At 38.8% G+C, this 11,644-nt stretch overlaps 1 protein-coding gene across 1 annotated transcript in view; it reads right to left on the bottom strand.

Moving 5' to 3' along the window:
* Positions 1–255: 255 nt before the first annotated feature.
* SNX4 (sorting nexin 4) overlaps positions 256–11,644 on the bottom strand; it is a 34,057-nt gene continuing 22,668 nt past the window's right edge. The window contains exons 7-13 of the mRNA XM_009698590.1: positions 11,176–11,237; positions 9,574–9,639; positions 5,358–5,447; positions 4,010–4,109; positions 3,051–3,196; positions 1,521–1,635; positions 256–1,159 (exon numbers count right to left, since the gene is read on the bottom strand). Of these exons, the coding sequence (XP_009696892.1) occupies positions 1,112–1,159; positions 1,521–1,635; positions 3,051–3,196; positions 4,010–4,109; positions 5,358–5,447; positions 9,574–9,639; positions 11,176–11,237 (627 nt within the window). The 3' untranslated portion in view covers positions 256–1,111. The remainder of the gene's footprint in view (positions 1,160–1,520; positions 1,636–3,050; positions 3,197–4,009; positions 4,110–5,357; positions 5,448–9,573; positions 9,640–11,175; positions 11,238–11,644) is intronic.

The raw sequence follows: 11,644 nt of genomic DNA, 5'->3' as shown, positions 1-11,644 counted from the left end.
ATGCAGAAAAAGCCCAATATTAGACAGTGGTGTTTTTCATAACTGGAAAAATTTAATGCAAGTACCTGTAACTGCAAATCATGTTATACTCGTGTATATATACACACATATATACACACGCACACACTGAAACATCATTACAAGAGCCAAATAGACACCTTGGTTCATTGTGGATTCTGCACATCACTGCTCTTAGTACTACACAAGTTGCACCAGGTTTATTTCAGCATGTTCATTAAGAACTATTCTTTTAAGAACCAAACCACTTCAATTACAAGAAGAGGTACCACAGGCCAGATTCACATCTGGTGTAAACAGGTTCCAAACCACCAAACAGAAGTTGCATCCACTTCTCACCAGCTTTGACTTTGGTTTTGCTGCTCAGCTGGATCACCAGTCTCCTTTACTTGCAGGAAGAATTTTGATAAGAAATCAATGCCCATATCAAAACTTAAGTGGGAACCAGTAAACGGAGAATATTGTATCAAACCATTGTACAACACCTCTACTGTAGAGAGTTTCAAACATCTCAGGAGCTTGAGACTGCTTAACCTGAACTCTGGAAAAGCGTATTTCTCTATGGACATGCAAAGGCATTTAAATACGAACCCTATGCATTACAATATTTCTTTTTTTGTCCTCTTATAGCGTAGGCCTTGAGAACACAACTGTGTGTCCCACTATAAAACCAAAGCACCCTTGAGCATTAAAAATTTTAAACAGCAAGGGCTGAAAAGAAGGGCATCTGGAAGTGATCTACACATTACAGAGCATGGTGTTTCACAAGTCTCAGAACAGTTCGGTTCATACTTTCTGGGATAACTTTCCCCATACCTTTGCCCCAATACAGAGCTGTGGTTTTCAGCAACTCTTTTACCCCTGAATTATTTGCTACCACATATAAAATACGCCACAGAAGTGGCAGTCAGGGCTAAACATTTAATAACATGTCCTTTTTGTCCTTTATTAACAGTTACAATCAGCAGAAAGAATAACTATTCAATCATTTATTTCATGATTTGTATGTAAGTCACGGAGCAACTTAACATTGGTGTTACACGTTTGTGCTTCCGTTCTCTGGCACTTGGAAGAGGAATTCATTTCGAGATAATCACATCTTGCTGAAGCATTCCTTTGCATTTGTCCAAACTTGAATTCCCTTTAAAAAGAAAAGTTAAAAAAAAAGCAATAGGTGGAAATATACTTTCTTTGCAAACTTAAACATCAGGCTTTCTTCTACAGAAGATCCTACAAAAAATTCCCACAGAACTTCACGCAAGAATAAGGCAGGGACCACACTGGAATTGGACCACACTGCTAATATACATCCATACTTTATATGTATCTCTCTCATCATTAACATGTCACTGAGTTAGAGTAGGACAGAATATGTCGGAGGTTTTACGCTAGTGACTTCCAACCTTCTGTGACTGCAATGTTCCTAGTTATTGAAAGTTTACATCCGATCCCCTGCTGATATGATAAATACACTAGCCTGGCCTTTCACAAGCTGAACGTACCTTTTTGCACATGCTAATCTGCATAACAGCATAGCTTATAAGCGCCTCCTTCAAATCGTGATTCTTTTGCTCTTTAAACCGTTCAATGTCAGCCCAGGCACTTTTCACAAAGTCTCTGGAATTAAAAGCAATTGTTCCTGTTAGTAAGTGTTTTACATGTTCCATGATCAGCTCGTCTTCCTTCCCCTGAGCAGACAAACTATGTATGACAAAGTGCTCCATCTTTGAGACAGCAGACCAAGTCCTGTAATTACTATGCATCCCACAGTATCTTCATTTTATAACTGGCACTACTACCAATTCTCCATCATCGTCTTCAGGTTTTTAAACTAGAGAATCTAAACTAGAGAATCAGTTTCACAGGATGCATTGTGTTGTTTGTTTAGTTTGGGCTTTTGGGTTCCCCCGCCCAGGAAGCATCACTGCCACAGAACCAGCATAATTCAGAATACAGTTTTTTCCCCCTCAGATTCTGTTGGGGTAACTAAGTATCTTTATGCTAACATTTAGCGCACAACATTGCACGTTTGGTTTTCAATTGTCAAGTCAGAATCTTCATCTTTCCAAAGTGAAAATTCACTTGTCACGAAGATTGGAGACACTCATGTACAACAAACATTTACAATGCAAATTTGACTTGGACAATTCACTTCAGGAATTAATTCTGTTGGTTTAGTGATGTGTCTTCAGGTCTCCTTAACAAAAATGGACGTAGATTTCTGTAATTCATAGCTTTCATTTGTGCTGGACTACATATACACAAGGCAAGTATTCACTTGAAAATTGCTTCCAGAGCTACAAAAGCACATCTCCAGAACTTCTGTCAAAACGATTAAGAAATGGCATTTACTGAGCGTCTTGTTGTTTTGAACTATTCATGAACCAGTCTTATCTTTCCAGCTCTAATCCTAACATATTAGGAGATACCACGTTTACCCCTTGTGTTATATGATGAACATGTTCTGACACAATCACATTGCTTTAGGAATGTTGGTTCCTATTTTTCATGTTTGCATTCCTGAAGAAAATTTCATTAGAGCACTGAGAAGCAGTTACTCAAACACAACTCGCCAGAACTTCTGATCTCTTTCAAACAGGAGTCAGTTGTCCCCCATACAAGAAGTTGCAGAATATGAGCTCAGGACCCATACACATAAACCAAACTAAATACTGTACTTGAAGCAAATCAGCTTTTGAGTCTTAGGCTACTCAGCTGCAGACCTACAAGCCCACCGGCTGAACGTATTACTAGCTGAACATAAAAGCATGCAAGTCAGCCATTAGAGTGGGCTCAGTAACTGGGAAAGTCATCAGGTTTTACATAAGCCATACACTCAGACCAGAAGCTAACTGCATGTACTGTACTTTATTTCACAACTTGCAGCTGACAGGAGCTTTTATAGACAGCTCATAAACACCAAGAATATATTAAAAACACTTATAAAATGCAAACACCTTCAAGAGCATCCAGTCAAGGATTTTTGCTAAGACAAGCCCTGTGTTTTCTTTGAAAAAGTCAAGGTCGTTTACCCGCTCTCCAGATTTTTAGACTTAAGCTGTTCTTCTCCTTCCTGTATCTGCTCTTCTAGAACCTTTATCTTGGCTTCTCTCTGCTCCGGGTTTTCCTGTCCAAAGAGCTTGCTGGTCATCCCTTTCAGGGAGAACGTTCTCACAGTCTACAAAAGAAAAAGACACTCTAGGTTTGGGATACCTGAGCACAGCCACAAGACATTATGCAATTTTTACCAGCATTTGGGCTTATTCTTATTATTCAGCTGATTTTTTTTTGCTTTAACTTCTATTTAATGAATGAAATTTTCATCATTTGATAGGTAGCTATGGGAGGTATGGTGGCTTATATTAGACCACGTGGGGACAAAGTAATTTGATGTTCAAACTCTTTAAGGCTGGTCTGTGGATTGGGCCATAGGCAAGTCATTCCACTGATACCGATAACCTTTCAGAGCAGTTTTCCTACTGAAGTAGGAAAGAAACTAAGTCTTGTGTTCTGTATGAGAAAGAAAAGCCATAAAGTAGTTCTGTATAGGATATCAACAGATCCAACAGCAATATTAAGAATTCTAAACACTTTAAGTTACCACTTTCAGATAATGTTTTAAGTAACATTATCTTCCATATAAAAGGGACTAACACCACATATCCCTAACATCCACCTTTCAAAAGGCAGAGGAATCCTTTCAGAATTCCCAATGTTTTGACCTTTCAGATAGAGTTGTTTGTGTTATTCTGCTCAGGTCATATTTCTTGCAACCCTTTACTTGCTCAGTATTCAATAAAAGACGTTTGGTACAAACAGCTTATGTCACCAAAAACCAAGTTACTTTAAACCTCAGATGCCTACAGCTCATATGATACTGCTTCTCTTAAGCGACAGCCAGCATGTTAGTGCCATTTAAATGTCATTCTAAGTAACTTGGCTCAAATAAAAAATAGAGGCATCTTGGAGAAGAAAGTGAAAAAAGACTCACTCCTGTTGCCAGCTCCTCACACTGCTGTTTCTTAGATGTTAGGTCCTGTGCAGCCATTTCCAAATCATATTGCATTAGTTCATGTTTCCTGCAAACTGCCCTGAAAAGTAATGAAAGATCTGTCACGTAGTACTTTCTTTTGCCACGTTTCTCTCCATTTAAAATTTACAAATGGCATCATGCTTTTTTTTCTTTTGGCAGGCAGCACATTCAGTTATTTATCTAGCTTGAATTCAACAGCCTTATCACAGAATGCATAACTCTGCAAATGCTGTAGTTAAGCAAGCTTGGATCAAAGTATAAAGAAAGTTCTTAGTACAGCAGTATTCTGCTTCTCTTTTTAGACTCATTCCAAGACACTCTCAGCAATACAAGCCCTACCACCTACTTAAGGACAGCACTGTAAAATAGTTTTATTCAAAATACATTACAGAAATATCACAACTATTACAAAAGGTACCTGGAGATGGTACCTGTCATAGCAGCAATGTATCAGTCAATCATAAAATTCCTCACATTTTATTTTTTAAAACAATGAAACAAGAAACTGTGCTCTTCGATACATACAGTGCCTTTCATCTGGAAAAGAGCAGAGTTTCCTCTAAGCACCTGCAGCAAGTCCCAGTCCTGTGTGGGCTGATGATGCTACATCCGTACTCCACTGCCGGATGCACATTCGTCTCCCAGAAGAGGCTAGTAGTGCTCCGCGTTCCCACACAGCAGCCGTCACACTCACCAACCCAACTCTCTACAGCACTACTGGACCTTTCCAAGAGGTTCAGAGCCAGTCCATGGAGACCACAATAGCTTTAAGCGCAATCTTACAGCATAAAGCAATTTGCTTTTGTATCCATGCTCGTGATAGAGGACTGCCCTATAAAGGCTAACATAAAAAAACCCCAAAACATCCATATTTAGATGCACAATAGTGTACAGCAGATGAAAGTTACATAGGGCACTTTGAAACTTGCTGGAATTTGTAATGGCTGTAGCAGCTCTGTTTGGCCTATCTCGTTTGAAAGCTGAAGCTTTCAGCACACTGGGACACTATTATACAAGAAGCCAAGGAAACAGTGTAACCAGAGAAATAAACAGCATTACCTTCCACAGCATACAGATTTTAACATTTCTGTCATTTCACTATTGATCAGCTCAGTTCTAACTTGTATTGCCACCCACATGGCAATCAAATCTGAGTAAGCAAAATAAGTGAGAACACGGAGATTCCACAATATTGACATTTCCACCTCTCAGAGCAGAAGAAGATACCACACTAAATTCAACATCAACACAAACGTTGGAGGAAAGGACTACAGCTTCCATTTGAGCTATACTCTTCCGTACGTACCGTAGTGCTTCTGCATAGAAGAGATATTCTTTCAGCTGATCTGCATAATGTTCCTCTTCTTCCAGTATGTCATCGATAGAAGCTGCATAGCTGGTGAAAAACAGCCATGATTAAATATAAAGCTCCTTAATTTAACCTTTAAGGACTACACATACAGTAACAAGGAAGGACACCTGTCTGACAGAAACACCAGTCACAAAGTAACACAGTGAAAGGCACTTCCAAAAAGGGGTCCTCTTTTGTTTTTAATTAAACTCTGAATCACGTAATATAAACATTCCTGCAGGCCTGTTTCTTTGGTTGTTACTACAATGAATCTTTTGATAAGTACAAAATTTATCTGCTGAAGATGAGGCAGTTTTTCTTACAGGAAAGAAAAACAATTTATTCCTTTTCTTCAGTTGACTAGCAACAGGCAGCACCATGGCAAAAAAGACACGGTGCAGAAAAAATCCTGCAAGGCTTAAAGCATTAAGGCATAGCAACATGGACACCATACCTCCTGAAAAGGAAAGGGGCTGCTCTCATTGTTCGTTATTCAGCCTGAGTACAAGAGAACTCACAGTGGTGCTTTGAACACCACGACATTACGTCCTTCAGCTCCTTGGAAGTCTGTTGCTTTGTCTGCTATATAAGTCAGGCATATCAATTCAGAGCAACAAGAAGTTTAAACCTTCCTTTTAGGGAGAAATCTGAAGTACAAGGGCTTGGACCAACCCTGCAGCTCTTGCATTCAGTAAGAGTTTTGCCATTTAGGCTGATGTCTCCTAAAAATGGCAAGAAGCACTTTCTTTTTCTTGTTTATATTGCTTGTTGGATAGTATTTAATAGGTTCTCACTAACCAAGATGATTGTGCTTGGACACGTTTGCAGGGACAGGTCTACAGCCAAGAGGTAACTGCACATCTCACTTGGCACAGTGACAGAAATAGGATGCCACTTTAGCCCACAATACAGGGTGTGTGCCACTGGAGATAAACAGAATGAATGAGAACCCATCACAAATGCCATCTATTCTGGTACCTCGGTCTGGATTCTCAGGTATGTGGCAATCCCTCACACAGCTGCAGGCTCTCTGAAGTGAGCTTATGTCCACACTTGTCTAGTGACCAGCACAACATGACTCCAATGTTAACTACAGCACCTCTTGGCTTTAAAGTTTTTGCAAAAAGTCTTTAAGTTTTTCCCTTTATTCCTGTGCCTCTCCAGTAACTGGCTCTATGGAAGAAATGGCAGAGTCTTAAGCTGAAAGGGAACTGGTAACGTGACTTGGGAGAGAACAAGAAATCCCTCCTGCAAGCTCCAAAAGAAACAAGGTCACTTAGACCCCTGGGAATCTAAAGGAGGTATCTGAGGGAGATACTCCCACTGAAAGTTATCATCCTCAGGCCAGCTCAGCAGGGCATGAGAACTAAGGCTCTTCAAAGGGGGAGCAGCTACTTGCAGAATAACTGGAAGAATGGGAAGACCGAGGAAGAGCCGTAGGCATGTCCATCTGTTCATGGATTTTATAAGTTTGCAAGCAAGATGAGTTGTTTTGATGCTCTGCGAAATCAAAGACATGGCACATCCAGGAAAAGCCCCACCCAGACTATGGTGATAAATAAGCATAACATATGAAATGACCAGCAACAGTAGATCAGTTTAAGTAGCAGGGATAAAAGAAGAGGCAGAACAAGAATTCACATTATGAGTCAAAGTAAGGAAGAAGTCCAAACTGTTGAAAAATATACTTGTTCTGAAAAAATCCTGCAGCCATATAGGCCATAAGTGGCTTACTCTCTTTTTAAGTTCTGAAGTGCAATAATTTTAGTATAGTGGTTAGCTTTCTCAGGGCAGCAGATGGACCATATTTCAGTATCAAGAAAGTTCTAAGTTTAGAGCAGTGCTAGAGCTCATCTGTGGCAGAACAATTCTCCAAAAAAACAAACAAAAAAACCCCCACCAAACAAAAACCCACCTTACCTAGACAGGGGTTTCATAATGACCCTTAAGTTTGATTTGAAAAAAAAGTAGTAACACAAGCTATATTTCTGACTGCCTAAGCTAAAGTTTAAATACTGGTCTGTCCTAAGCAGGTAGGGAAGTCAGAGAAACACTGCAGTGAGTTCTAAAGGTACCTAACATGTTTCCACTCTTGGTCGGAATCGTCAACTAAACCCCTGTTTTAGTTTAGACTGGTTCCACCTGTAATGACAGTCTAGTTAATACAGAGATAAAGGGTCACTTATTAATAGCATAAAGGACAGAAGACAAAGGTCTGGCTTTTTTTTCTTTCATCTTTTAAATACCAGAATTACAGATATTCACTTGAGCTTTCTCAGCATACTCTGTTGTTTTCTGTACTTTAGCAAGCCTCATCCTGTTATACAGCACACACCTAGAGAAGCTTTGGGATGTCTTCTCCAAATATTAAGCAGTTTCAGATCATACTAAACAATAACAACTCAAAAGTTTAAATAAACATCTAGTAAAGACTACAGCATATGGTGTAGATAGAGAATAATTAAATTAGTCTTGAAGTTTCACATGCCTGTTAGACAACCTTCTTGAAGTAGCTTTCTGTGGCAATAAACTCCTGTCTAACATTATGGGAATGGTAACTGGACTGATAAGTTATTCTTTTAAGAGATCATAGATATGAACCTTACTGGTAGGAGACCACATGGGTCACTAAACAAGTTCCTGAATCTCACAGCTGCTGCTTCTTGCTTGATTGTCACCAAGAGATTATTGTTGTACAAGAGTGCCAGAGCAGAAGAGATGACAGACAATGAAAGCTGTCTAGACAATGAAAGTACCTCAGACTTCATGCATTGCTTAAAGTTACCCAGAAACTCACTGCCATTACTCTGGATCTTTAACCCTAACTGTGTCACAGACAGAAATATTAAGTACCTTAGATGTGTGAAGAGGGTTCAGCCTCCCGACTGAGAAGTGGGACCCACGTCTTTTAGTTAGTTACGCATTTCTAGGTGTTTGACATCTTAGTGTGATGTATCTGAACCACTGAAAACCTGCTTGTGCCTCCTTAACTGCTCTATATTATACCCTGTTTCCATAATCTCTTCAATTTCTGCATACTGCAGTAGGTGCTTAACATTGTATCCCATCTCAACTTCAATTTTCTTCTGAAAACAGAATACTTTCTCCATTTCTTTATTCTCACCAGACCCCTCTGCCTAAAAATCATTATAGCTTTTTTTTTGGGTGCAAACCACCATGTTAGCCGAAACACAGAAGTGTGAGTAAATTATTCAGAGGGGTTGAAATTCTTAAAGATCTGATAAAAGCAGAATTATTCTGAAGAAGCTGAGGGCAGAGTTTGGCATCGCTTTTCAAACCCTTCCACTTGACAAGGCACAATCCCGGTAACAACCAGGCAGTAGTACATACGTAAATCTACACTGTAAACTAAAACTGGTAACTTCCACACAAATTACACTTTATCAGTAAAAATATTGTATAAAGACATGTCAAACAGCTTCCATCTCTTGCTGGCATTGTTACTCATCTGCACTGCGTGATTATAGAAGAGGAATCAGAGTGATGAGAAATTACACTGTTTCACTTACTATATACGACTACCTGAAAAGCAGAAAGCATGTGCCTACAATACCACTTCTGTGAGCACTCTGAAGTGCTAGACTCTTATTTTGAAGGTTGTGCTTTGCGTACTCTGCCAACTGACTCTAAAGATGCAAAGAGGGAGGATTCTCTACTTTATTACATCCAGTCAGTATCTGTTTCAAGAATCCATTGCAGTTTTGGTGCCGATTAATTAAATTTCTTAACTCTCTGTAATTAAATCGAAATCTGTGTACCATCTACTGCATGGTACAAAATGCTGCTATCAAAACCAAACGGATCTCGTCAGGTCTGCAGTACATTAAAGTTGTATTCCACCAGTTTCTGGCATAGTAGCTCGAGAGAAAAACTGGAAGAATTCCAAAGACCTCTACAATTTCAAAATAATAATAAAAAAAGAGACCCCCTCTGGTTCTCCTGAGACCTTTTGAGCTACTTAATACGTACATGGATGCTAAAATTGTTCCTGCATCCAAATCACAGGAACACCGTATACCTAAAAACAATTCACCCCCAACTTTCTCAGTAGTCTACTTGTATGTACTTTGGGGTGAGGGAAACGAGAGGAAAAAGGGCGAGTTCCACATCTGGCTTACATCAAACTATCAGATATTCAGTCAGTACTTACACATCCATGTGGTGGCCAGCACTCTGCAACCCATCCCCCATCTCCTTTTCTATTGCACTCCACTCACTGTAGGAAAAACAAACGAGAAACAACATCACACGTGAAGGGTAAGGGAAGTTAATAAGCTGCATCCTGTATATAGTTTCTTTCCAGGTGACACCTGAATGGAAACTGTCTCAAAGTTAGACTTGGCCAAACTGTTTTCTTCCTTTAAGAAGCAACACTGACAATGTGGCAAGGCTATTTACGGCACTTTGTTAAACAATTGTCCCTGACACTTGAACTCATCCTCACAAACATACTTAGTTTGGGATTGATTTTAAGCTGAGTCTTGTTTAAATAGCTAAAACTCAATTGAAAAAAAAACCAAACCAACACACACACACATCCAGCACTTAAAATAAACAGGGGGGGCAGGAGCAAGAGGGAACTTTCTAAACCAGAATTTGGTCTAACGTGCTTATCAAGAAGAAACTAAGCTTTCTAGACTTGCAACACATCAGAGAAGCCTCTCATTCCAAAAACCAGAAGGTGGGATTTGACATTAGCAAGCATTTTACTGCTCCTGAAACTGTTTGCTGTATGTTGTTTTCCATTTTCATAGTAGACTGCAGCTTAGTTTTATTCATTTTTTTAAAAAAAAACAAAACAAAAAAATAGTACACCAAGTTACAACCCTCTCATTACTGCAACTACTTACTCACTTTAGGGAGATCATTTAGATAAAGAAGGAAACAGACCTACAATAAAGATAGCAAGAGACTTGTCCTGGACATCCAAGTATGTATACTGCAATTTTAATTGTGTTCTCAGCTTTGTGAAACCTTATGAGATTTCTTAGTTACAAGAATTACATCCACAATTCTTTTTACAAGAAAAAAGGAGGGGGTCCCCTTATATTTCACATAAATTATGTCTAATGCATCTATTCTGTCCTTCACTTTTTCATAAACATTCTACTCTGCTGATGTTGACATTTGTTTGTCTTTGTGTTATTACAGCACTACACCTAATTTCATTTTAAAACCCCCAATGAGAAAGACATCTGCAATCCATTAACCCAGAGAATTAAATTTAGCACTTGAACAGTGTGTAGAAGCAGGAGGTTTCCCTTAACCAGAAGTTTAGATTCTTTAATTCTCTAGTGAGATGGAAAACTTGAGCATGCAATTCACTCATATAAATCAAAAAACGATTGGCAAATTCACTCAAAAAAGGTACTAAAATTGGATATAGTTGTTGATTTTTGTTGACCGAGAAGCTTTCCAGAGACAACTGCATGAAAATAGGTAGTAAGTTACTTTCTGAAGAAACAGAATGCCAACGCAACAGGAAAAGCCCCAAAGGTCTGGAAGTCTGGAATACAAAACAAACAGCTAAAGTCTTCCACTAGAGACTAAGCTCAGCAGATCTAGATATCACTATATCCAACACAGAAATCTCATTAGTACTGCAATATGAAGTTTTTCAATGTAGACATTGAAATGTTTCAGATATACTTTTCAAAAGCATAATAACAAAACCAACAAATTCCCTTTTCCCTCCCTCTCCACATCACTCAGTCTCTAATTTTTTTTTTAAAAAAACTGGATGAACTCTTACCTGAATACTCTTCCATAGTTGCCATGGACTTTATAGACACCATACAGCCGGTCTGCTACCCTCTAAAACATTTTAGAGTCAGGTTTTGGTCATCAACATTAAGTACAATTGCTTTGTGAAAACCCATAAAAAAAACTTCAAGCTAAAGCCTTAATGTTTTTACACAGGTAAACAAGATTAGGCCTAAATCTAATCTAAGCCACTATTAGGAAAAAAATCAACAGCATTAAGTCTTTGAAGACTGAAGTCATAATCAAGGCTATACTGAAAAGTAACATTTCAAGTATTTTTTTGGAAGTGTTCATTTATAGGATATGCCTACAGAGACCACAAATAATCAAGTTACCTTCAGTTTTTGATAACCAGATGTAAGGCACCCTTTACCCTAATAATGCCAAATTTATACACACACTTGCTTATTTAACATAAAGATGGCAAGAAAAAAGTCCATCCTGACATCATGACTGTA

The sequence above is a fragment of the Cariama cristata genome, unplaced genomic scaffold, assembly GCF_000690535.1.
Source record: "Cariama cristata isolate BGI_N322 unplaced genomic scaffold, ASM69053v1 scaffold10344, whole genome shotgun sequence".
NCBI classification, from domain to species: domain Eukaryota; kingdom Metazoa; phylum Chordata; class Aves; order Cariamiformes; family Cariamidae; genus Cariama; species Cariama cristata.
This window is presented reverse-complemented; position numbering and strand designations above follow the sequence as displayed.